Source organism: Pongo pygmaeus, chromosome 1, assembly GCF_028885625.2.
Source record: "Pongo pygmaeus isolate AG05252 chromosome 1, NHGRI_mPonPyg2-v2.0_pri, whole genome shotgun sequence".
NCBI classification, from domain to species: Eukaryota; Metazoa; Chordata; class Mammalia; order Primates; family Hominidae; genus Pongo; species Pongo pygmaeus.
The window spans coordinates 193079326-193105642 of record NC_072373.2 but is presented as its reverse complement, the minus strand read 5'-3'; the positions used below and the strand labels follow the sequence as shown (position 1 = coordinate 193105642).

General features: G+C 52.1%; 1 protein-coding gene across 1 annotated transcript; it reads right to left on the bottom strand.

The window, feature by feature from the left end:
• Nucleotides 1-1563: 1563 nt before the first annotated feature.
• Nucleotides 1564-26077, bottom strand: RSPO1 (R-spondin 1). The gene is made up of 7 exons (XM_054458072.2): nt 25705-26077; nt 23410-23476; nt 20688-21069; nt 7653-7844; nt 5372-5521; nt 4892-5080; nt 1564-4109 (listed from the first exon to the last, which is right to left on the bottom strand). The coding sequence occupies exons 3-7, from the start codon at nt 20779-20781 to the stop codon at nt 3943-3945; spliced, it is 792 nt and encodes a 263-aa protein (XP_054314047.1). The 5' UTR covers nt 20782-21069; nt 23410-23476; nt 25705-26077; the 3' UTR covers nt 1564-3942.
• Nucleotides 26078-26317: the final 240 nt, after the last annotated feature.

Below are 26317 nucleotides of genomic sequence, written 5' to 3'. Positions count from 1 at the left end.
CAGCCAGGGTCAAGGAGAGGAGACAAGGTAAAGAGTGAGGGAAGAGGGGCTGGGGCTGGCTGTGGGCAGTCTGTGACTGGCAGTGAAGATCACAGGTGTAGACGGGACAAGACCTGCAGGTGCACAGACATGAAATCCCCCACCTTCCTCACCTCCCAGCCTTCCCACACCTGCATCACTCTCTCCTCGCTCCTGCAGAGCCATCCCTCCCCCATGGAACCTTCCACTACTGATTTCCCCTTCTCTTGCCTGTGTACTCAACTGCTTTCTCTTAAGTGCACCCCTTCCAGAAGGTTTTAAACACCATCAAGTCTTTCCCATCTAAAGAAAAAGGGTCTCTCTTGACTCATATTTCTTTCTAGCTCCTGTCCTATTTCTCTTCCCCTTTTTCACAGCTAAGGAATTGTCTGTTTCCATCACCCTCCCCAAACACTGCTGCTAAGCTTCTGTTGGCACACGTTGCTGAGTCCAATGGTCACTTTCCAGTCCTCTTTTGCTTGATCTCTCCGTCCTTCTTGCTAGCTTCTGGGACCTAATATTCCCCTGGATTTCCTCTTGCCTGCTCCTTCTTTAACTCACCCTTTGTGATCTGATCTTTATATTTAGAGGGCCTTTATATTAGAGCTGGGCCCAGACTCCTCTCTTCAACCAGTGCTGTCTTTTCAGTTGAGCTCTTCCAAACCCACAGCCTCGATTGCCTTCTGTACACCAGTTTACATTCCATCCCAAACTCCGCCTGTACAACTAAACTTGTGTTTATGTCTAAGCAATGTCTGCTCACCATCTTTACCAGGATGTCTCAGAGGTACTACAAACTCAACGTGGTCGAAACCAGATTTATGTTCTTCCTTCTTCTCCCAAACTGGTCTTCCTCACAGGTTTCCCATCTCAGAACACAGCACTGTCATCTGTCTGGGTGTTTGAGTCAGAAAAAGAGATTTTGTCCTTGATAACTCCTCCCCATCTCTCTCCTCTTCCACATCGAACACATCACCAAACTCTGTCAACTTTATGCCCCAAATACCTTTTGATTTTCCTCACTTCTCTCCATTTCCACTGCCACCACCCTAGTTCAAATCTCCAACATCTCTCACCTAGATGACAGCAACAGCCTCCTAAGCAACCTCTCCCTAATCTGTCTTTCAAACTACAGACAAAATGATCTTTGCAAAATGCAAATCTGCTTGTTTTGGCCTACTGCTAAAAACCCTTCAGCAGCCTCCTTTGGCTCTGAGAATAAAGGGCCAACTCCAGGCAATCTTTCTAGAATCATCTGAACTCATTTGCCCTCGAGACCTTCCAGCTATACTGGCTTTCTTTCAGTTCCTTGGCCAAACTATTTTCTGTCACAGGACAATTGCATATGCGTGTCTGTAGAACTGTGCTGTCCAACATGGTAGCCGCTGGCCACATGTGGTTATTGAGCACTTGAAATATGGCTAGTGCAACTGAAGAACAGAATTGCTAATGTTATTTAATTTTAATTGGCTAAATTTAAAATTTAAAAACATACATCATTCAGTTACAGAAAAACTGGTAAGTATTCTTAAAACAACTTGGGTATGTGTATCTTCTTTTTCAACTTCAGTTTTTATGCAATGTAATTACAGATCAGGTATTTCTGGTGAAAATTTAGCATCCAAATTAAGATATGCCGTGAGTGTAAAAATACACATGGAACATTGAACACTTAGTTTTAAAAATGTAAAAGATCTCACTAATAATTTTTTTACTTTGATTGCATGTTAAAAAGATAATACTTTGGGGCCAGATGCAGTGGCTCATACCTATAATCCCAGCACTTTGGGAAGCCGAGGCAAGAGGATCGACTCAGCCCAGGAGTTCAAGACCAGACTGGGCAACATAGTGAGACCTCACCTCTATGAGGAAAAAAAAAAGATAATACTTAGCATATATATAGTTAAATAACAGATGTAATTAAAATTAATTTCACCTCTTCTTCCTTTTATACTGTGGCTACTAGAAAAACATTTTCTTTTTTTATTACTAATTTTTTTTTACACACTAGGCTGGTCTCAAACTCCTGGGCTCAAGTGATCCTCCTGTCTTTGCCTCCCAAAGTGTTGAGATTACAGGCGTGAGCCACCCTGCCTGGCATTTTTTTTTTTTTTTTGAGACAGTCTCGCTGTTTTGCCCAGGCTGGAGTGCAGTGGTGTGATCTCAGCTCACTGCAACCTCTGCCTCCCGGGTTCAAGTGACTCTCCTGCCTCAGCCTCCGAGTAGCTGGGATTACAGGTGCACACCACCACACCCGGCTAATTTTTGTATTTTTAGTAGAGACGGGGTTTCACCATGTTGGTCAGGCTGGTCTAGAACTCCTGACCTCGTGATCTGCCCACCTCAGCCTCCCAAAGTGCTAGGGTTACAGGCATGAGCCACCGCACCCAGCCCAAAAATGTTGAATTAAATATGTGGCTCACATATTTCTACTGGACAGCAGCAGTCTGTCTAAAATCCTTCTACCCATCCTTCAGAGTTAGGATCAAATATCACATCCTCTGAGACACCTCCCTGAGAGAAAGTATTTTATTTTTATTCTGTTTTATTCACTTTCATAGCTATGCATAGATGCCAGTGGTCGCCTGCCCTTGGCACCATCCTTTTGTAGTTATATATGTGTTTGTATGATTCCTTGGTGCATGCCTATCTTCTTCCCCACCAACCTCTAAGCTCCACAAGAGCAAGGCCCGTGTTTGGCTCCTCCCTGGAAACCTAGCACCTAGTCCAGAGCCTGGCACACACTTCAGAATGCCACAAGGAGTTATTCCATCCACTGCCCTGCCTTTGGGCAGGATTGTCCCCAGCCATCACTGGAAGCCTACGCACTCCCTTCCCCCGGCAGTGCCACTAGCCCTTCAGTATATAGATTCTGCCTCTCCCAGATGGAAAGTCCTCCTTTATAGCTGACCAGAATCCCTCCTGCTGCAAGATGGCCGGGGCTCTTTCTCTCATCCTTTAAGGGGAATTACAGCAGCACTTCTCACATTTGGATAACATGCCAATCATCAGGAATCTTAAAATTCAGACTCTGGCTCACCAGGTCTGGAATGAGATCTGAGATTCTCATTCCTAACAAGCTGCCCTGTGACAACACTGCTGCCGGGCCATGCTCTGAGTAACAAGGATATAGACAGCCTGTTTACCACCCTCAGAGCAGCCCCTAACTTTTCTTTCTTCTCTGCATGACCCTCTACTGAGCAGGCTATTTGGGGACTCTTGAAATTCCCTGTCCCTTCTTGCTCCCACACATACCTCGCCAGACCCTCACACCCTGCAAAGTAATGTGGTGCCTGTGTCTACTGCTGTCATTGATTTTTTTGTTTTAATTTGAAATAAACCTTTAAGCAGTTTTCAAAGTCAGGTTAACCCTGATATGTATCATGGAAGGGTAACAATACTCTCCAACGATAAAGTCACACAGCTGGGAGTGCTGAACGGGGTGGGAAGAAGGTTTCTCCCCAGGTCACCAGCAGTCCTGAAGCTTGGCTCCCATCTGCCACAGTGACTGGTCCAATCCCAGCAACTTCTCCAGAAGGCTCCCCTCTGCAGTTTGGTCTCAGATGCTGGGAAGTGTTGTCTCTGACATGTCCACTGGGAGCTCCGGAAACCAAGTGTGTACTGCTGGGCCCGAGGGATGGAAATGTCTTCTGGTGGCCTTAGGTGTGTGTGTGTGTGTATGTGTGTGTGTGTGTGTGGTGTCTGTGTCTGTGTGTGTGTACATGCACACACATGTGTGCAAGTATGTATGGTTGTATATGTGGACAGGGGTTTGAGCGTGTGTGTCTTGTGTCTATGTATGCATGGATGGATTGGAGTGTGTGTGTACGTTTTCCCCCCCCGACGTTCCAGTTCAGGAAAGCTTGAATCACACAGAGCAGCACTGAACTCTTTCTGCATGGGCCTGGAGGCTGGACAGTGTCCCTAGGCGGGCCCTGCAGATGTGAGCGGCCCCACCGTCCCTTGCTGCTGCTGCTGTTGCTGCCCCTTGCGTCTTCGAGAGCCAGCGCCCGCCTCCTTGCTCTCCTTCCTGGCCAGGTTCCTGTTGGCATTCTCCCACCGGCCCTGGCCTCCCTTCCTCCTCTTCTGCCCTGAAACAACCAAACAGCAGGAAGAATCAACAAAGGATGTGCAGGGAGGCCCTGGGCATGGCCACAGGCCGTAGGAGGGGAGTGTGAGGAAGCCGGAAGGGGAGGCAGGGAGGAGGCTGGAGATGCTGCCTCTAGGTAGTTGGGTCATCGTGACCTCCTCTGACGACAGCCGCTTCACAGAACCCTGAGGCTTGAGTAATGGGAGGCAGCCCAAGAGCCCTTTCACTCCCCAACCCTCAAGGCACACAAGACATCATCCTCTTCCTCATGGGTTCCTCAAACCTTGGATCCCAATGGACCAAGAGCACTTCCCAGGTATTCAGTGCAACCCTCACAACAGGCAGGACTGCCCCCATCCCCTATCCGCCACCAGCTACCTTTGGGGCCAGGCAAGAGCAGCAGCCACCTCCTTGCCAACTGCAGGTTGTGTGACTTTGATGGAATCACTACACCTCTCTGGGTCTTAGTGCCCCTTTTCACCCACCCATCCAGCCTCTGAGGGGCCTTCTAGTATGAACATCCGCTAGCTCAGAAGAAGTGGGGAAACTGGAAGGATGTTGACCACAGAAGCTTCCAGCTTCCACCATGTAGAGTTCTGAGGCCCTGTTCTCTGCCAGGACATGGCATCTGGATTGGACAGCATGAGGTCTTGAGTTGCGGGTGCCCCATCTGGCCTTGCCCTGAAGCTTCTTCCTGAGCCATGGGCAGGAAGCAGAGGTGGTGGGACCTGCCATGGCTGGTGCCTGAGCCCTGACCCCAAGGAGGCAGAGGCTGCAGCTCACCCTCAGGACACGGCACCCTCCTCACTGTGCACCTCCGGGTCTCCTTGGTGTCAGAGCAGGCAGCATGGTCCCCCACAGGGGCATGTAGCACCCTGCGTGTCCGCTCCTCGGAGCCCCTCCGGAAACCACAGAGCTTCTTCTTCTTGGAGCAGGGCCCCCATGGAGACCACTCACTCATTTCACATTGCGCTGGCAGGAAGAGAAAGGAAGGGAGAGAAGGACAAGGAGGAGGGGATCACGTCTCCTCCCCTGGCCCAGAGTAGCCCAGGGGAGCACCTCCCACCTTCCTTCTGCCTGGACCTGAGGCTGCAGTTATCTTTAGTCCAGAGGGCAGAAAAGTCCTTGGAGACCCAGAAAGGAGTGGTAGGGTAAGCTCTCCCTGCACAGTGCCCCAGCCCACCCGCTCTCTGGGCAGACCCTTACCCGGCCCCTCCTTCTGGGGTTCTGGACCCTCTGCCCACAGTGCCTGCCATGGCTTACCAGGACTACTGCACTCCATGGTGCCATTGGCAGCTGAGGAGCCCTCGGGACAGGCTGGATAGCAGCGGCCCTTGTGCAGGTACAAGCCCTCCTTACACTTGGTGCAGAAGTTATGGCTGAAGCAGGCCTCACAGTGCTCGATCTTGCATTCTGAGGAGAGGACAGATTGGGGGCTTTCGGCCCAGCCTAGTGGGAATGTTTCCCCTCATCCCCAGCCCCAATACCCTCCCTTCCATCCACACCCACCTACATGAAGGGCAGGACCCTGGCCTAGAGCTGCAGTTACTGCAGAGGAATCTCGGGATGAAAGGGAAAGGAAGGGCAGTGGCAGGCCAGGGAAGAAGCTGAAGCGATTGTTCCTGAAGGCTGGCTGGGACTCTTGCCACCGTCAGCCAACTCGAACATGAACCCAGTCTCAGTCCCTGGAGCCCAAGGTGAGGCTCAAGAGAGCAGTTTCAGAAGAGGAAGGTGGGGCCCTCTGGGCTTGGTGGTGGTGGGACAGGAGTGTTTCAGCATCTCACAGCATCCAGAGGGCCACCCTAAACAGAGTTGAACTGAGGGACAGAATGGCCCCCCAGAGAGTGGCTGCGTGATCTCTTCTTCCCTCATTGCTGGGCATCTACAATGTCCCAAACTGTGGTTCTCCTCCTGCCTGGCAGAAAGAATCAGCACGGAGGAGGGGGAAGCCATCCCAGGGCAAATTCCTCTGCCTCTGCAAGGCTGAGTTCCAGGAACCACCTTGGTAGGACTCCTGGGTCCCTCCCTGATTCCCTGCTGCCAGTTCTCTCCTCTGGGGGAATGGGGGCAGGGTGGGTCTCCCAGGGCTTGGCTGGAAGCAGGCAGGGTCTTTCACAATCTCTCCTTCCCAGAGTGCAGGCGGGGCTGACTTCCTCCCAGGCTCTGCCACCTGAAGCCCATGCTGCCAGTTTCCTAGGAGCTGGCGTAGCCAGGAGCTCCCGACTCTTAAGGACCTTGACGACCAAGAGGGTAGCTCCCAGGGTCCCACCTCTGTCCTCACAAACTCCCACCATCCTCTAGGCTTATCTCAGCCTCACCTCTCTCCTTCCCTCCTTCCTTCCCTCCCTGGTGCTCTGATTCCTGGGTTTGGTTGCCAGTCAAATAAGAACAAAAATAAGAACAATAGCAGCTACCATTCATTGAGTGCCAGACACTAAGGGCTTTACATGCATGTCTCACAACAACCCTAGGGGGCAAAAACTCTTAAAGATGAGGCATTGAGGGGTTAAGATGTGCTCAAGGTCACACAATGAAGAAGTAGCAGAGTTGAGCTCAGAACCCAGTCTAGTCTTGGACCAGTCATTTACCCTCCGGGCCTCAATGTTGTCAGCCCTGAAAAGGGCACCATCAATTGTGTCCTGTTTCCCTCCCAGTGTTGTTGTGAGGCTCAACTGATAGGAGACCTGCAAATGCATTCTAAATGGCAAGGCACTGAACAGGTGGTGGGGGCACTGGCATTGTCCCTCGAGTGTGTTCACACGTGTCCCCCAGCACACCACAGCTGCATCTACAGAGAAGGGATGGAGATATGGCAGCGTGTGCCTTGGAGCACGTGGAGCTATAGCTGGTGTGGAAATGAGGAGCCAGAAGTCCAGGGAGAGAAGAGAGTGGAAGAGCAGGCTGCCTGGGCTTGGATTCCCCTGTAGCCCATGTGGAGCTGACAGTGGTTTTTAAGCAGAGTGTGATGGGATAGGTTGTATGTCTCAGAAATGTGATGGGATAGGGATAGGTTCTGTGTCTCGGAAGTGTAATGAGATAGGTTGTGTGTCTCAGAAGTGTGATGGGGTAGGGTGTGTGTCTCAGAAGCGTCTTTCTGGCTGCAGTGCAGAAGGTGGGTTTCAGGGAACCAGATGAAGGCTGGAGGACAGATGAACAGGCTATTGCAATGATCCGGGAGCAAGGTGCTGGGAGCCTGGGGAGGACAGTGGCAGTGAGGACAGACAGGAGATGACAGGCAGGCTCTGGCAATTGGGTGGATGGGGTGGGAGAGGTTGGCACTCAGGGCTGTGGCTTGGGTGACAGGTTGGGACATGGAGGGTGACCTCTGGGAATACAGGTAGGGGCAGGTGCGAAGGGAGGAGACGGGGTTCTGATATTTACACACCAAGGTGAAAGTGTGCAGCTGGATACTTGAATCGGAGCCTCATCTCCTCTCCTCAGAGCCCCCTCTGCTCCTCTTGCCAGCCACCAATGGTTCAAAGCACTCTCCACCAGTCCAGAGCTTCTAGTGCCCCCTGCCCCCGACAGCCCTGCCCACACTCACTGATGCACTTGTTCATGTCGGGGTTGCGGGCGTCGAAGTATCCAGGTGGGCAGGACGGCAAGCAGACGCCCACCTGGCGGATATCGTTCCTCTCCAGCAGGATGAACAGCTTGGGTGAGCACTTCAGGCAGCCGTTGACTTCAGAGCAGAGCTCACAGCCTTTGGCACAGGCCTGGCTCCCCTCGGCACTGACTGCAAAGGTGGAGCAGGCATGAGAAGGCGGCTGTGGAGAGAACCTCACCTATCCAGATTCTGACAAGGATGGGAAGTGAGTAGATGGACATTTCCTTCCACAGAAGGAATATGCTTCTCAGAAAGCACCGGCCAGGCTGGCAGCTCTCTGCAAGGTTGCTTTATACACCTTCCCCGTAGCTTTTCTCCAGAGAGCTAGCACAAATGCTGACCCATGTACCTCCCTAGCTCCAGGCACGACATGAGTTCACTCTCTAGGCTGGCTCCACCTTCCCCAGAGAAGCAACCCAAGCTGCAGCCTTCCTGGAATTTATCCACTCTCCCCAGAGCACAAAATAGTCAGCCTTAGGTATAGAAGGAGGGTTTCTTAAATTTCTGAGAAAGTTAAGGGCAAGAGGGATAAACAGTGAAACGGAAAAGGACCACCTACCCAGAAACACAAAGACAACTGGAATAATCTATGCCTAGAACAGGGGTCTCAACCAGGGATGATTTTGCTCCCCAGGGGGCATTTGACAATGCCTAGAAAGCTTTTTGATGATCACACCTGGGGAAAGGGGTTGTTACTGGTATCAAGTGGGTAGAGACCAGGGATGCTGCTAATCATCCTACAATGCATCGGGCACAGCAAAGAATCATTTGGTCCAAAATGTTAATGGCACTGAGGTTGAGAAATCCTGGCTCAGAACCATCCTTTGAAGTCGGGCGCGGTGACTCACGCCTGTAATCCCAGCACTTTGGGAGGCCAAGGCGGGCGGATCACCTGAGGTCAGGAGTTTGAGACCAGCCTGGCCAACATGGTGAAACCCTGTCTCTACTAAAATTACAAAAATTAGCCAGGCATGGTGGTGCATGCCTGTAATCCCAGCTACTTGAGAGGCTGAGACAGGAGAATCATTTGAACCTGGGAGGTGGAGGTTGCAGTGAGCTGAGATTGTGCCATTGCACTCCAGCCTGGATGACAGAGCAAGACTCCATCTCAAAAAAAAAAAAAAAAAAAAAAAAAAGAGAACCATCTTTTGAGGCTTCATGGTTTTCCATCCCAGCATTGAGTCTCAAGATCTTTGATCTCACTTACTTGTTTAATCCTCATGGAGGCCCTTCCATGGACCTTGCACAGTGTGAGCCCTGGGGACAGAGGCATATAAGCCACTCTGTAGAGGAACTGATCTTCCAGTGGAGCAGACAGACCGACAAATAGGTGAATGCTGACAGCCACAAGGCCAAGCAATAGTGGACCCAAAAGAAGGAGGGAAACAAGCCACAAAGGAGGTGTCACTGGGGCCAAGTCTTAGATAATTTGTACAGATTTGTCCTTTAGGAAGTAGAATTAAGGGCACTCAGGGAGCAGGACCACAGAGGTGTAAAACTAGGGAAAGGCGGAATTGCAGATAACTTGGGGTGGAGAAGGGAAAGGGAGGGGAGTGACGAAAGACAAGGTTTTCTATCTTTATATCATGCTAAGGAACTTGAACTTGATCCTGCCAGATGGCATTTCCCAAAAAGTATTCCTTACAACTTGATTCCCCCAACTGTGAATAGGAGAATGTGGAGAAAGGCTACTGTGTCATGTAAGACCAGGAACCAGTGGGTCAAACAAATCTCAACAGATTTCTTTACTGCAGGCCTAATGGAAGCTTTATTACTTTCCTGTGCACAATGACTCTCTGAGGGGGGACAGAGTGAACTGCATTTCCCAAGCATTTTGGCCACAGAACACTTGTTTCGGGACCTTCTCAGACTGTTTAGACATCAGGGAGCCATTAGAACATATCAAGCAGGGATGAGACCTGGCCCAATTTACATGTTGGGAAATTTTCTCTGGTAGCCAGGGTGGAGACCAGAGATGGAAGAACTGTTTGGGAGGAAGCTGACTAGATCATCCAGGTGAGAAAAGTGAGAAAGTCTTAAAATTATGTTCCACAGGGATAGAGGGAAAAAAGACAGATTTGAGAGATGCTTAGGAAATGCAACCAGTAGGCCATCGTGGCTAACAGGCAGAGAGGAAAGAGGCGTGGGAAGGAGCCTGGGGTGATTCCCAGATGTTTGGCCTGGGGTGTGGGTGAGCTGTGGGGCCAGACATGAAAAGAAGCCCATGGCAAGAGAAGCGAGTTGAGAGGGAAGGAGAGGAAGGAAAGTAGTTACATGGGGTGGAGATGGGAATGGGAGTGGAGTGGTGAAAGGTAAAGTATCCTGTCTTTGTATCATGCTAAGGAACTTGAACTTGATCAAGAAGGGCAACAAGAGCCAGGCAGCGGCCAGGTGCAGTAGCTCACGCCTAGAATCCCAGCACTTTGGGAGGCTGAGATGGGTGGATCACCTGAGGTCAGGAGTTCAAGACCAGACTGGCCGACATGGCAAAACTCCATCTGTACTAAAGGTACACAAAATTAGCTGGATGTGGTGGTGGGCACCTGTAATCCCAGCTACTCAGGAGGCTGAGGCAGGAGAATCACTTGAATCTGGGAGGCAGAGGCTGCAGTGAGCTGAGATCGTGCCACTGCACTCCAGCCTGAGTGAAAGAGCAAGACTGTCTCAAAAGACAAAACAAACAAAAAAAGAGCCAGGCAGAGAGGAGCTGCAGATACAGGCAGAAGGCAGAGAGCTGGGAAAATCAGAATAGAGATGGTAGGAGGTGGTGCAGGGTAGTGGACCCAGAGCTCAGGCTTCAGAGTCATCAGGACCCGGAGCCAGATTCCCAGTCTGGGAAGCTGGGCAAAATCCTGGATGTTGTGTGCTTCCCTGAAAAGGGGAGATGAGGATGTCCACTCTGGACGACTGCTGGAGTGAGTCTATGCTGCAGGAATCATTCCTGGTTTCAGAACAGGAGAACATGGAGGAGTTAGGAAGGAGAGCAACCGAAGGAAGGAAGATGATAACGAACACCAAACCGTCACAACACAGTAATAACCACAATGGCGGCAGTGTGTTACTAAATGTTGAGCACTTACTCTGTGGCAGGCAATGTTCTCAGTGCTTGACAAGTATTAACTCATTTAATCCTTACAACAACCCATGAGTTAGGTACTATTGTTATTTTTTTTTTAAATATATTATCCTTTTTTTTTTTCCTTTTGAGACAGTCTCACTCAGTCACCCAGGCTGGAGTGCAGTGGCGCAATCTCGGCTCACTGCAATCTCCGCCTCCCAGGTTCAAGCGATTCTCCTGCCTCAGCCTCCCGAGTAGCTGGGATTACAGGCACCTGCCACCATGCCTGGCTAATTTTTTGTATTTTTAGTAGAGATGGGGTTTCACCATGTTGGTCAGGCTGGTCTCAAACTCTTGACCTCAGGTGATCCACCCGCCTGGGCCTCCCAAAGTGCTGAGATTACAGGCGTGAGCCACCCCTCTTGGCCTATTATGCACATTTTTTTAGATGAGGGAATGGAAAGGTAAATTACTTGAACAAAATTTCTCAGCCAGTATGTGTTTCAGGCAGAGCAGACAAAGTATAGGGAGCCCAGGGTAGGACAATATGAGGTGGCATGGAAACTAAAAGTGTGGTTAGACTATATGTTTTTGGAAAATGGAATTTATGGGCTGGGTGTGGTGGCTCATGCCTGTAATCCCAGCACTTCGGGAGGCTGAGGCAGGCAGATCGCTGCAGCCCAGGAGTTCAAGACCAGCCTGGGCAACATGGGGAGACCCTGTCTCTATTACAAAAAATAATAATAGACTGGCCAAGGTGGCTCACACTTGTAATCCCAGAACTTTGGGAAGCTGAGGCGAGGAGTTCAAGACCAGCCTGGCCAATATGGTGAAACCCCATCTCTACTAAAAATACAAAAATTAGCTGGCCGTGGTGACATGCACCTGTAATACCAGCTACTCAGGAGGCTGAGGCATAAGAATCGCTTGAACCCGGGAGGCAGAGGCTGCAGCGAGCCAAGATCACCTCTGCACTCCCGTCTAGGTGGTGAACGAGACTCTGTCTCAAAATAATAGTAATAATAATGTAAGATAAAAATAAAAATCACGATCGTTCTTGTTGGTATAATCATTGTATGAGCAAAAATACTCCAAATGCGGCAAAATGAGGGAGTCCTTCGGATTATTTTTCTATTCTGGGTCTTTATTCAGCTGTGTTACAAATTCACGAATCATTATAGATTTTAGGCACCTCTTCCACTTCAAAGATATTAAATTGTCTATGACTCACTGTTTTGATTTAATTCATTGTTGACATGAATGCGCCCTCTAGGTTTCTGCCTTAGTTTCAGTAACGGCAGTGATCCCGGCATCCCATTTGCAGCCCTTTCAAGCGATGCCGCCATACTCATTTATTCCTCCATTATCACCTGTGTTAAGAACAGGTTTGCGAAAGGCGCCCTTTCAGATCTGCTGCCCACCTTCCATTCCACTAGCAACAAGTCCCTGTGTGCATTTTTCTTCAGCGCCATCAATGGCACTGCAGAGAAAGTGTGGCACACCCGGAGAAGGGAATCTGGAATCAGGTCAGCATGGCGGAAGCTTGGAGCGAGTGATGAGGCAGGAAGCTGGAGAGGGAAGCAGGGGCTGGATGAGGAAGGGTCTTAAGCCTGGATGAAGGAGTTCACACCCTATCCTGAAGGTCAGAAGGAATCAGTGGGAGGTTTACAACAGGAGACACAGTCAGGATTCTATTTTAGAAAGATCACTCCGTAGAGTGGAGAATGGATTTTCCGAGGGCAAGAGTGGAGACAGGAAGACTCCCAGGCTAGAACTCCAGTCCAGGAGAGCTGGGCTGAGACAAGGAGAGGGGAGGGAGTAGACACACGTGAGATGGTCAGGCGGCAGGGTCAACAAGACAGGGCGATGCATTCAACAAGAGGGTGTGAGGGGCAGGGGCAAGGTGACCTCGAGATGCTGGGCTTGTGTAACAGCCCTTCCCCGGGAGAGGGACCACAGAAGGAGGAGGGGGTTTGGGTGGGAAAATGATGAGCAGCTAAGTATTAGACATGTTGAGTTTGCGGTTCCTGTGGAACATCCAGGGAATGATGTCTATTAGGCAATTGAACACGTGGGTCTGGAACTCAAGAGAACTATTTTGGCTGGAGATTGAGACGCTGAGTTCTTTTTTTCTTTTTTCTTTTTTTTTTTTTTTTAAGAGTTTTTTTTTTTTTTCTTAAGAGATGAGATCTCACTGTGTTGCCCAGGCTGGATTGCAGTGTCACAAACGCAGCTCATTGAAGCTCCAAACTCCTGGGCTCAAGTGATCCTCCTGCTTCAGCCTCCCTAGTAGCTACGACTACAGTCACATGCCACCATGCTTGGCTAAGAAGAGGTGGAGTTCTTAACATCGAACAGTCATCAAAGGCATGCCAGTCCATGAGATGGCAAGAAGAGTGGGTCTGGAGAGTGAGAAGAGGAACTGGACATTGAAGAGAAGGACGGAAAAGTCTTTAGTCCACTCAGAGGCAGAGGAGGAGCCAACAGACAGGCAGGGGACACTGAGAAGTATATAGCATCATGGGAGCCCAGAGAAGAGTACACTCAGAAGAGGGAGGCATCAACACGACAATTGCTTCTGAGATGTCATGTGAGCCCAACCGGGTGGTGGCGACCTGGTAAGTGCAGTTTCAGTGGGGTGGTGGGGTGGACAGCAGGAGGCAGTTGTTCAGCAGTGAAAGGAAGGTCAGGAAGTAGAGAGAGGAAATAGCGCCCCCTCTTTCAAGAAGTTGGCTGTTGGCTGGCATGGCGGCTCATACCTGTAATCCAGCTGAGGCTGGAGGATTGACTGAGTCCAGGATTTCGAGGCTGCAGTGAGCTATGATTGAGCCACCGCACTCCAGCCTGGATGACAGGGCAAGACCCTGACTCAAAAAAAAAGAACCTGATAGATCTGTGGGAACAGAAGAGCCTGGTTGGTGCCTCAGGCAACACCTGCATTCAACAGCTAGGCAAGAGGAAGGGGGGTTTGGGAAAGAAGTGGAGAAGGATCCTTGGAGAGCTGGGAGGAGACTGAGAGACAGAGGTGCCAGGAATCAGGTTGAAAAGGGAGAGATCTTCAGGGACCAGGGCTGGGAGGAAGCAAGACCAGTGAGCTCTGAAGCAAATCTACAAGACTTGACTCTCAGTGATCATTGATTAGGTGACCTTGAGAAGGGCAGTTCTGGTGGAGAGGTGGAGATGAGAGCCGAACCACAGTGGGCTTTGGAGTGAGTGGAAGGGAAGGAGTGGAGATAAAGCCAGGAGGGTAACAGAAAATCAGAGATCACAGACAGAGAACGGGAGAGCACGGCTGGAGGTGGGGAATATGATTACAAGACTCAGAGGCAGGGGACATTGATGGAGTAGAGACCCAAGGACACGAGGAAATAGGAGCATGAAGATACAGGGCTCAGATGCCGAGCCTGGCCTTGGTTAGGAGGAGGGACCAGGGGGTCAGGGAGCTGAGCTCCATGAGGATTTGGGGGCTCAGAAGAGGAATGGGGGCTCAGTTGACAGGTGGAGTCAGTTCAATAAGGAAAGGGATGTTTATCAAGGGGGACAGGAAGCACAGGATGTTCTCAGCTCAGAGAGGCAGTGAGGGGATGGGGGGACAGGAGAGGGGGCTCGACAATGAGAATGTGCCCTTGAAGGAAGGGTCCAAGGAAGACGGTTCATATTTGGGGGAAATGCATAATGATTCAGAGGAGGAAAACAAAGGCTCATTTATTTCACAGATATTTACTGCACACCTCACAGGTGCTTAGGGCTATTAGGAGCCGGAACATGGAGGTATAGCCACAAAGGCCCACTGGGACGAGGGAGGCAGGGCTGGTTACACATCTGGATGTAGAGAAGCAGAGGGCACTCCCTGACCCAGAAGCCTAGGGGAGGAGGGCGTTCCACACAGGAGGAACAGCCAGTGCAAAGCCTCCAAGGCACTGAATATCCTGGATCGACCATGGCATGGAAAATAGGGCTTTATATAGCATGTGCCTGTAATTCCAGCTACTTGGGAGGCTGAGGCAGGATCACTTGAGCCTAGGAGTTGCAGACCAGCTTGGGCAACATAGCAAGACCCCACCTCAAAAGAAAAAAAAAAAAAGAACATAGAGCTTTATATATTCTCTCTCTCTCTTTTTTTTTTTTTTTTTTTTGAAATGGAGTCTCACCCTGTTGGCTAGGCTAGAGTGCAAAGGCGCGATCTTGGCTCACTGCAACCTCTGCTTCCTGGGTTCAAGCGATTCTCCTGCCTCAGCCTCCCGAGTAGCTGGGATTACAGGCATGCACCACCACGCCCAGCTGATTTTTTGTATCTTTAGTAGAGATGGGGTTTCACCATGTTGGCCAGGCTGGTCTCAAACTCCTGACCTCGTGATCTGCCCGTCTCGGCCTCCCAAAGTGCTGGGATTACAGGCGTGAGCCACCAAGTCCGGCTGAGCTTTATATATTCTCTTGGTGAAGAAAGCGACCAATGGAAGGGCATCGTTGGGTTGGTAGTTTAGAAAGCTCTCCTCTAGCTGGGCACAGTGGCACACGCTGTAGTCCTAACTACTCAGGAGGCTGAGGGAGGAGGATATCTTGAGCCCAGGAGTTTGAGACCAGCCTGGGCAACATAGTGAGATCAAGACCCTCTCTCTAAAAGAAAAGAAGGAACAAAGGCAAGAAATTTCCCTCCTTCTGCTGTCTGTTATGGGGGGTGTGCAGGGCAAGTGGCCTTGCAGGGCTGTAAGTGGCTGTAAGGGCTGTAAGGGCTGTAAGTTGCTTGCAGGGCAAGCAAGTGGCGAGGACGAGGGGTGCTTGCGGGGGAGGGAGCCTCCTTCCTGGCTTCTTCAGCACCCCCAGCTCTGCCCTCCCCACCAACCACCATCCCCCCCAACCCCACCTCCCTCAGCTCCCAAGCACCCTGCTCTCCAGCCCACTTTGCTGAGCTAGCAGAGCAAGGCTGTGCCCTCAATTCCCACTCTCCTAGTCTCCTTCATCCTACGCAAAGCCCTTTTAAGTTGCTGTGGCTATGATGAGGCACTGCTCCAGGGCAGCTCAGCCCCACACCCCTTGAAGAGTGGTTCTGGATCGCTGCCCCTCCCCTCTAGGGGCTTCACTTCTTCCAGTTCCCAATTTCTTCATCCCCAGGAATCTTTCTTACACTAAAAATCTGATGGTTTTACACCCCATCCTATTATCTATCAATAGCTCCCTATCACCTACAGAACTAAGACCCAGCTCTTTGCCTGACCTTAAAAGCTTTTGTGGGCCCATCCCATCCACCTTACCTCTCAGCACCACTCCTAAGCAATATCAAACCATTTTTGTTTCTCTGGACACGTCGCACTATCTCACACCTGTGTGCTTTTGTTCAAGTTGGTCCTTCTGCCCAGAACACTCTCCACCTCCTCTTGAGCCTGACCAACTCCCTCAAGCCTCAGAACTAAAGTCACCTCCTCCAGGAAGTCTTCCTGATCTCACCTCCCTGCAAAGTCTCAATGGAGTATTTCTCTGTGTTCCCACACCCCTAGTACTTGAATCTGTCATGGTGAACGTCACTTATATTGTTATTATCTGCTAACATGTCTTTTTCTCTCACTAGAAAGAGCTTTGGCAGGCAGAGCCCATCATTTCTGAATGGGAGCTCAGTAAAGGATAAGGCTCCACAAGGGTATAAGGTTGAGGATATGGTGAATGAGACAGAGGCTTGAGATGAGGGGTGGTGTATGGATGGATCTTAATGAAGATTCACTACAGTGGAGGGACCAGGATGGAATACGGATGAGGGACTCAGGTGGGATGGGTTAGGGACAGTGGTGGGTGGAGAGAACTCACCGTGACCCAGAGAGTGATAATCTTGGTTTTGGGGTGGAATCTAGTCTTGGAGGAAATGGGTTTGGTAAGAGAGACCTGAGTTCAGTTGGCGAGGGTAGGAGGATAGGTAGCGGGGCCTCAGCCAGGAGACTGAGGAAGTGAGTAGGCCAGGGCCCCTCTCAGGCCACACGCTGTCCCAGGAGGTGGATCTATCCCTGTGGCTTCCTGGGACCTGCACATTCAGCAAGCCCTGGGCATGTCCCGCTGGTAGGCCCAGGATTCTTTTTTTTTTTTGAAACAGAGTCTTGCTCTGTCACCCAAGCTGGAGTGTAGTGGCACAATCTCAGTTCACTGCAACCTCCACCTCCCAGGTTCAAGCGATTCTCCTGCCTCAGCCTCCCGAGTAGCCAGGACTACAGGTGCACATCACCACTCCTGGCTAATTTTTGTATTTTTAGTAGAGACAAGCTTTCGCCATGTTGGGCAGGCTGGTCTTGAACTCCTGACCTCAGGTGATCCACCCGCCTCAGCCTCCCAAAGTGCTGGGATTACAGGCATGAGCCACCATGCCGAGCCAGACCCAGGATTCTTTAGCTCAACTATGAGCTTAGTTTAGATCCTCGCTTTTTCTTACCTGGGCTGTTTGCTTCCCACCTCAAGCTACCTCCCCCACCCTCTATGCAGCTGGGCTCTGGGCTCCTTGATGAAAGCCTCAGTGGCTCCTCACCCACTGTAGCTGGAGTCAGGCCAAGTCCAAACTCCTCAGTCTGGCAGGTGAGAAGAGCTTAATAACCCAACCTCTACCCTGCAGCATCTTCTCCCCGGACCCTCCCCTCAGCCCCAGACAGCTTCCTTGCTCTATCCCAGTAGGTTCTGGATGGCTTGTTTAGCAGCAGAACACTTCTTTCCAACAGAAAAGATATGAGCACAGCTTCTCCAGTGGAAATCCTAGGGCTCCCCAGAACCCCCTTGATAATTCATTTCCCCAGCTACTCCTAGCTGCACCCCACTTCCTAAAGGAACACTCTATGCCTCCTCCCAACTCCCCGGGGCTCTCCATGCCCTCGGGTTTTCTCCTGTGCAGCATTCCCGAACTGGATTGACATTCTTTCTTCCCCAACTTGCTTGCGGGCTCCTCGAGATTCATCTCTGCGATCAGGGCCAGCTTGCAGGATCTCGATGAACATTTGCAGAATGACCCAAGGAAGGAACGGGGATTCAGTGAGGGATGAGGGACTGTAAGGCTGTCAGTGCAGCAGGGGTAGAGGCTCCAGATGGAGGATGGGGCAGTGAGAAGAGGCACAAAGGGGGCTCCTGGCTTCTGGAGAAGTCAGGGCTCAATGAAGGAATGAAGGCTTCCTGGGAGGCAGGACTGAGGGAGGGGGCCCAAGAATCAGAAAGGAGAAGGGGCTCAGGAAGGAGCATTACTCAGTGCGAGGGATGAGTGGGAATGAGGGCTCAGGAAGGTGCAGGGACCCCAGATCAGGGGGGAGGGCTAGCAAGAAGACAAGGGGCTTAGTGAACAGGAGTTCAGGGAGGGGCAGGGTCCTCAGTGAATGGAGGAGGGGAACTTCAAGGGGACTTCACCACTCACAGCTAAAGAGAAGTTCTTTGCTCAACTTTTCTCGCTCCATGCAGGCAGACCATCACTCAGACTCCGAAATCAGACATGGCTTCAAAACTGGTGTATAATAGCTCAGAATGAGATTTAGATTGAGTGGCTTCTGGTGGCCCTCCTACCCGGCAGCCGGGGGCTGTCAGCCAGAGTCAACAACCCTGAGGCTTATACACAGCACACCTACCCCTGCCCCGAGGTCCACCCAGTGCCCTTCCACGCTTGTCTTGCCGAGAGGCCAGGCACACACAGGTGTCTTGGTCTTCCTTCTTCCCTTCCCTACTCCCCCAGAATCCCTAAGGCAAAATGGTCTACACATTGTTTATGTAACAATGATTTGCACCCAGAGTCTACACAGAACTTGATGTTTTACAAAGGTGTTAAAAATATATACCTATTGAGGTGGATGGATCACCTGAGGTCAAGAGTTCGAGACCAGCCTGGCCAACATGACAAAACTTTGTCTCTACTAAAAATACAAAAATTAGCCAGGCATGGTGACAGATGCCTGTAATCCCAGCTACTTGGGAGGCTGAGGCAGGAGAATTGCTTGAACCCAGGAGGTAGAGGTTGCAGTGAGCCAAGATCGTGCCACGGCACTCCAGCCTGGGTGACAGAGCGAGACTCCATCTCAAAACAAAACAAAACTATATATGTATACCTATTATCTCATGTAAGCCTTACTATCCTCCTATACTTACATTTCAGCTTCCTGATTGCAATGACTATGGCTATTACATAACAAGTATTGACAAACAGCACAACCTTCATCCCTCCCTGCACCCCTGAGCCTGTCTCCACACCTCTCCCCACCCTTGCCTCTTACCATCAAGGATGTCTGTTACTCACATCACTTGGTAATAAAAACTGGCTCATGTGCTGCCACGGCTGTTAGATGTGGCCATATGAAAAGCGAGCAAGCATGTCAAAATTGCTGCAAGAGATTCACCATCGCTAGGACCAGGCCCTTTCTGATGCCAAGTCTAGTACTTCCTTTCCTTTTTAATACAACAGACTTGAACTCAGGTCCCGTGACCTCTGGTTTAGCCGGGCATGAGGCTCTGCATGGGTGAGGGTCAGCGTTAAGCACATGTGCACATCGCATGAATGTGAATGGTTCCTCCCATTCTCTCTCTCTCTGTCTCTCTCTCTCTCTCTCATTTCGGAAATAGAGGAGACTGATTATAAACCGCTAAACCGCATCTGGCCCATGGAGTCCAAAATACTGGCCACAACAGATGAGAAGGGAGGAAAATCAAGGCCTTGCTGCTGATTAAACCTAACCGTCTCTAATTGTTTGTTAAGCCAGGGATTTTCAGCTTCACCAATTCTCTGAGCTTCTCTCCCTGGGCTGAGTCCTGGCCTTGGCTGCTCCCGTGGAGCCCCAGCAAAACCCCACTGCTTTTCATCCTTCACTGGGGGGCCTCCGTCTGCAGGGAAACATGAAGCAAGAGGGAGCTGGCCTAGACTTCAGGAAGACCTCCTGCCTGTGGGCGTGGCATCTTCTGATGCCGGATGTCAAAAGACAGATGAGGACTTGGGACTCTGGAGTCCCCCACCTTCTCCCTCGTGTGGGCCCCTCACACACAGTGGCCACCCCTACAGCACTGGGACCCCATCACTGGAGACCTTAAGCAGAGGTTGAAGAGTGCCTATCAAGGGGCTAGGGACAGATTACCCTTGACCTCCATCAAATTCGGCTTTCAAGAAGACTGGGCCCACAGGCATTAGGAGACCTGGGTTCCAACATCAACTGTATCTCCTTAGACCTGTTTCTTCCCCTTTCTTAGCATCTGTACAATGATAGGATTTTGGTTTTCTTTTAAAGCTATGAGAACCCTCTCTTCCAATGACATCTTATGTGGACGCTCATTACCAAAAGCAGGGAAAATTGAGACTGCTCTGGTTTGAAGTGTGGTCGGGCCAGACCCCTGCCTGCTTGTCTCTCCTTCGATGCCACTGTAGCTCCCTGAATCCCACTGGGCATGGTTTAAAAGCCACAGCAGTGGACAGTCTCCTGACCCTCCTTACTCCACTGTTCCTGCCCTATGATCTGGGCAGGGGAAGCCCTGTTACCCAGTGCTAAGCTGTGCAGAGCTCCTAATCCAAAAGGGTTGATGGCTGCACTTTAGCCAAAAAAGGAGCCCCAGGGCAGGGGGTTTGGGGAAGCATCTCCATGGATACCACACAAAGCTGGTGTTATGTCAAAGCACATAATCCACAAAGGCGTAATCCACAAACTGGATCCTCACAAGAGAGGGGTTAATCTAGAAAGCAGAGTCTACAAAGGGGAAAACAGACAAAGTGAGTCATCTACAGAGTGGGTAATCTCAGGAAATTAATCCACCAATTGAATAATCCACAAACAGGATCATCTACTGAGTAATCTACAAAGCTATAGTAGACAGAGTGGAACTCTGCAAGGGTCATCATGGAATAAAACTCCTGAAGACCCCTAGTTCCCGGGTGGCCCCCTCCCATTCCCAAGGCCAGCTGTGGCCCACCATGCTCCATTACTCACTCCGCCTCTGCCTTTTCCCCTTGATCCCCCGGCTGCTGATGGTGAGGTGCGTCCAGCTCAGAACCAGGGCCACCACACACAGCCCAAGCCGCATAGTCACGCGCCAGCTCCAGGCCCCTGGTCGGAGGGGTGGTCTCGGGGAGGGTGGGTAGCACACGGCTCTTGCTAACACCTCTGGGGCTGGGTCAGCAGCAGGAGGCCCAGGCCTGGGCCGTAGCCCAAATCCACCATAATCTCAGCTGGGGACAGAGAGGGTGTGGGGAGCCCAGTTCTCCATCAGCTCAAAGGGAGGTCCTCAAAGACAGACTTCCTCAAAGGTACCTCGGAATATCACATGAGAGATCTTTTTGTCACGTCAGCAGGGACTACTCCAAAAACCGACCTGTCCGGGAAGGAGAAAGAAGGGTTAATTCTGTAGTACCATGAACACTCCCACCTATGCCTCCTGCCCTACTCAGAAGACTGGGAGCTCAAAATGTTTGGACGTTACAAGTTACCTACCTAGCACCTTTCCAGAAGAAATCTGCTCCTTTTCCTGTCTTACAGAATTCCCTAACCTGGGACCGGAGCCGGCAACCTGTGTAGCCAGAATATGGCGAACATTCAAACCAAACTTGTGGATCACTGATGATTTCTCAATAACGGGAGCCAGCTGGTCCCACCCCTGCTTCATGTTGTCCAGCTCTAACTGGAAGTCCTTCCTTAAGTCTACCCTGCAGACCTCATGCTGCAGTAGTATCCTGTCTCTTGAAGAGGAGCTCTCTCTCTCTGTCCTTGAATGAGTGACCCCTCAGCCTTTTCTTCCTAGGGCTGAGTCACCCATGTGCCTTTCACCTGTCCTGGAGCTAAAGCAGTGGCCCCCGGTAAGCTGGCAGACTCTGCTAGGCCCTCTGGGCTTGGCGGGAGAAAAGGAAGTAAGGCTTCCCCCGGCCACAGAAACTCTGACACAGCAGGCCTGGCGGGCCTGGCCTTTGTGAGAGGATAAAAGAGGCAGCAATGCCTGCCCTGGCCAGAGACACAGAGAATGGGGATAATCCCCCAGCCCAGCGAGAGCCAGGTCTCTGGACCCGCTGGCCGGCTGGGGTGATGGGGGCAGGGGAGCTGGTCCCTCCCCTGATCAGATGTGTCTGGGAAGTTGGACATCTGAGCCCAACCTGGGAGCGAGAGTGAAAACCCTGCTTCCCCGTCACGGGATCACACACATGCTCTGATGCTCCCAAGGTTCTTTCACAGCAGCGGCCTGCCCACGCACACCCCACACTCCCCCCGCCACACACACACCCACACCACAACAGAGCGTGCAGGTCAATAGCACAGAGTCTCTGTAGATGCCAGGGAGCCATCACCTTCCGCTCCAGTGGCTAGATGCCTTTGAACAAGTCATGTAGCCTCACTGAACCTGTTTCACATCTATAAAATGGGGACAAGCATGACTATGTCACAGGCTAGCTGAGAGTCAGAGAGTTCAGGCTCAGGAATGAGAAATCTGAGGTGCTGGAGTGGAGGTGCCCCTCCCACCCCCTGTCCTAATCCTTTCCCCTCTAGGCTCTTCAGTGCCAGTCCACCCCCTCACTTCTCAAAGAGGCCCCAGCAGAGCCCACCTGCACAGGAGATAAATCATTATCCCCTAAGGGAGTTCAGTACCTCCCTCCTTGGCCTCTCCCGCTGGCTTTGAAGGCCAGACACACTCAAGTGGTTAAGCTGCCTGTGAGAAGTGTTTACATGAGGCTGATGGATCCCACCTGGTGCTGTGGCCGGAGCCAGTGGAGATGCCCCCAGCCACCCCCAAATGCCCGTCAGCTGCCAACCCCTGCACGCCCCTCCAGTACTCCCTGCCTGATTTACCAAAGACTTTCTATCCTCCCCAGCCCCCACTGCACACTTCTATCACCCACAAATGATAGATGTCCAGTTGAGTTTATCAAACTGGGGTCTTCTGGCCCAAGTGTGTAGTCTCAGAGGCTGGCTGTAAAGCATGACAGTCGTGGGCATAAACTTCAGAGTCAGACTGCCTGGCTTTGAATATTGGTTCTGCTGCTTATTAGCTGTGTGACCTTGCTTAGCTGGTCTGAGCCTGTCTTCTTATCTGCAAGAAGGTTATTGTTGTTTATTACTTAAATGAGTTAATACATAAAACTGCTTAGAATGGTGCTGGGCACATAGTGATGACTCAATAATATTTGCTGTATTTGTTATGACCAAAGCTTCACTTTGTGTCTACATTCTAATGATCATTCAAAAGGCAATACGAACATGTTCTGTATCATCTGGATACTAACCTTAATACTGAGTACTGTTATGCAATTTCCATATTTGCATTTATCTTTATGGTTGATTGTCTTGACACCAAAGCAATCACTCAAAGTGATAGGATTTGCCTTTAATTGCAGCATTTCTCAAACTAAGGTCTGAGAATCCCTGGTAGATCTGTTCCATGAGTCCTTACAGTTGACAAACACTGCATTAGACAAACTTGGTGTTAACCCTGGATCTGAAAGACTTTGGACTCACTACGTGATCAATATCCTTGGGGTTTTGGGGGCACAAAAGGTCCCCTATGCATCTCTGCATTCCTTGTGCCTACCTGTCATGGGGCCTGGCAATTGAGGGTGAGTGCTCAGCAAATGTTAGCTCCCTTCTTTTTCCTCCCTCTCCTCTCCCTCTAAATTCCATCTCAATCCTCCCAGATCCTAGTTTTCAGCTTGACCCCTGCCACACTCACCCAGTCCTTGCCAGCGGTGATCTTCTGGCCCACTCCCACCTGAATCACCAGGAAACCACAATCTCAGCTGGAAAATCATAAGGAGGATCCAGATGTAAATTTCACTGAAGCAAGTGACACTGGCCTCCCTCACCTCTGGGATGGGAAGAGTTGCAAGCACTTTTTGAAAAGATACATGTAGAATCAACCCTGTAAAGGGGCTAAGAGTTCCTCTATACCAGGGGGTACAAATGACATATATGATTAAAGCTGGATGTGGAGGGGGTAAACTGGAGGGTAAATGCCCCATCTAAAGGGAGCATATGCTGTTCAGCTCTGACTGATTGTTGAAAGATCTTCTGATTTTCTAAAAGAGGAGTGGAAAATCCAGGATCTTATATGAAATCTGATTTGAAATGCTGGACAGGTCTTGAACTAGGAACCCTGCAGCACCAAGCCCCAGAGGGCCACAGGTCCCTGCCTCAGTGGCTCCACATTCCTGCATCTAGTCCCTGACCCCATATGCGCACACACAGGCATGCACTCTTGCAGACACGGACAGCATGGACTAGGGCTGAGAGGGGAGATAGGAGCTGACGACTCCCTTTTAAGCAAGCTACCTCATTTCTCTTAGAGTCCTCTGTCTGATTTCCTTTGAGCCATGGGCTATATGGCACTGGCAGTTTATGTTTTTGAGGCTCGCTCTACACAGATAGAATGGGGACTGCTGACAGTGCCTCAGGTTATTGGTGGGGGTATGAAAGGGCATTTCTCTCTGCCACTGTGGGGGTGAGGGGTTCACATTTGTTAGATGCCTCCCTCCACCTGCCATGTGCCAGGTCTTCGTTTACTCCTCACAATGGAAGGAGGAAGGTAGAATTATTTCCATTTTACAGGGGGAGAGACCTGGCCCTGAGTGTTTAAGGGTCCCAGGGGTTACAGACCTAGTTAGGGACCAGCCCTTGGGTTTGCTACCCAGGACTGGGTGTGGGGAGGGCGGGGCAACCTGCTGGGAGCTGCCGAGTGTGGGGCACAACCCAGCTTGGGGAGTGGACCTGCAAAGTGGGGACGGGGCTGGGGGCAGAGGCAGAGCTGAGAAGGGAGACCAAAGCGAGAGGCCACACAGGCCTCGGAGGGGAGGACACAGGTTGGGGAAGGGGACACAGCTGGAGGTGGAGCTGAGGGCAGAAACTCAGCCCCGGGAGGGGGCTGGAATCACTTTCACCTTCTTGCCTGCAACTCCGTCAGAATAAAGTGGTACTCCATCAGGGGCCCGATACAGACCCAAAAATGTAAACTATCCAGATAATTTCACATTAGCCCTCCCCGGGCCCGGCTACAGGCTGGAGAGTTTTGGCCGCCCAGCAGGCTGGCAGGCGGGGGCAGAAGAATTGCGGGCGGGGGGCGGGACCAAGTATGTGCCTGTCCGACCTGTCGGGATTAGCCTGTCTGTCGGAGCCAAGCCAGGTGCTGGGGCCGTGCCCCCGCCCCCAAAAGCAAGGGCAGCGGAGGATGGCTTCTTCACCCCTCCATCACCCCCGCAAGCGCGCACATTCTTCTTCCCTCCCCCACCATCCCGCAGAGGCCCCAACAGGTGCCGAGGGAGACGCGGACCTGAGGTTCCCCTGGCTGGCCCTCAAGAGCCAAGAGAGCTGTCCACGTCTGAGAGGCCAGTTTCACAAGAAAACTCCTGCCCCCAAGCACCCTCACCCCAAGTCTGTCCCTGCCCTCCAGGGAGTCCCGGGCGAACATAGCCCCCACCTCTCCCCACCTAATCGATACCATCGGTTCCTGAGCGCCAGACCCCGAGGGCCAGGGAGCCGCTCCACTTCGCTGAGCACCTGGGGCCGGGAGCCGCAGCGCATGCCGCCTGCCACGTCGAACCCAGGCCCAGACTGCGGACTGGGGTGGGGGTCACCAGAGACCGTGGGACTTGGGGGAATCCGAGCCAATGAGCCCCAGGATCAAGAACTTCTGGATTGGAGGCGGGGTATAAACAGGGCTGGTGGACTTGGGGAATTCAGGACTGCGAGTGCGGACGATCACCCGCGGCTGCGGGATGGAGGGGAGTTCGAGGGGAGGAGGCTGCCTGCTGGATTGAGGGCCGACGGGGGCGACAGACTTGCAGGAAGGGGTGCAGGAGGTGCCCTCTCCCGATCGCCGACCGGAGAGCGATCAGACTCCCCTTCCTTTATCTGTCTCCCCCCACCCCCCGCACCCAGCTCGAACCAGCCCCGACGGGAGGGCCCGCCGCGCCCCAGCTCCCGGGGAAGGGGGCGCTGGGGAGGAGGACGGGGCAGCTACGAGGGGACTCACCTTCGTGCTGCCAGTCGCGACGGGGGCAGGCCCAGGAGGGGCGAGGGCGCGGCCCGCTCACCCGCCCGCTGCGGGACTGTCCTGGGCGCCCGGCTCGCCTGCGCTCCGCCCGCCCGTTCCCAAGTTGCTCAATCTGCGGACGGCTCACGCCCTAGGGGCCAGCGCCCCACCCGGCGCATCGGTCCTCCGGGGCGGCTCGGAGCTGCCCTCGTTCTCTGCAGCACCCGAGCGAATGCCCTACTCTGGCCGGTCGCTCCGGGCTCTCTGCCCTGCGCTAGTGCTCTCCGTCGCGCCTCCGCTCGGCCGGAGCTCCCAGCCCGGAGAGGGGCCAGTCCGCTACGAGCACGAGGGAGGGAATCCCCCCCTTCGCAGTCCCACCCGCGAGCCGGCCCCCCTTCCGGGGATCCGCAAGAAAAAATGGACTGGAGCGCCGGCCCGGGAGTTCACACGTCCTTGCCCGAAGCTGGCGCCCTGCGCTCCGAGAGCGGGGCTGGCGGAGGGACAAGTCCCCGCGACCCTGGGGCAGACCTTCTGCTTTTGTCCCCTGCCCCACCCCGCGCCCTGGGGATTCCACGCAGCCAGAGAACCCCAACAACTCCGCTCATCTTGGGGT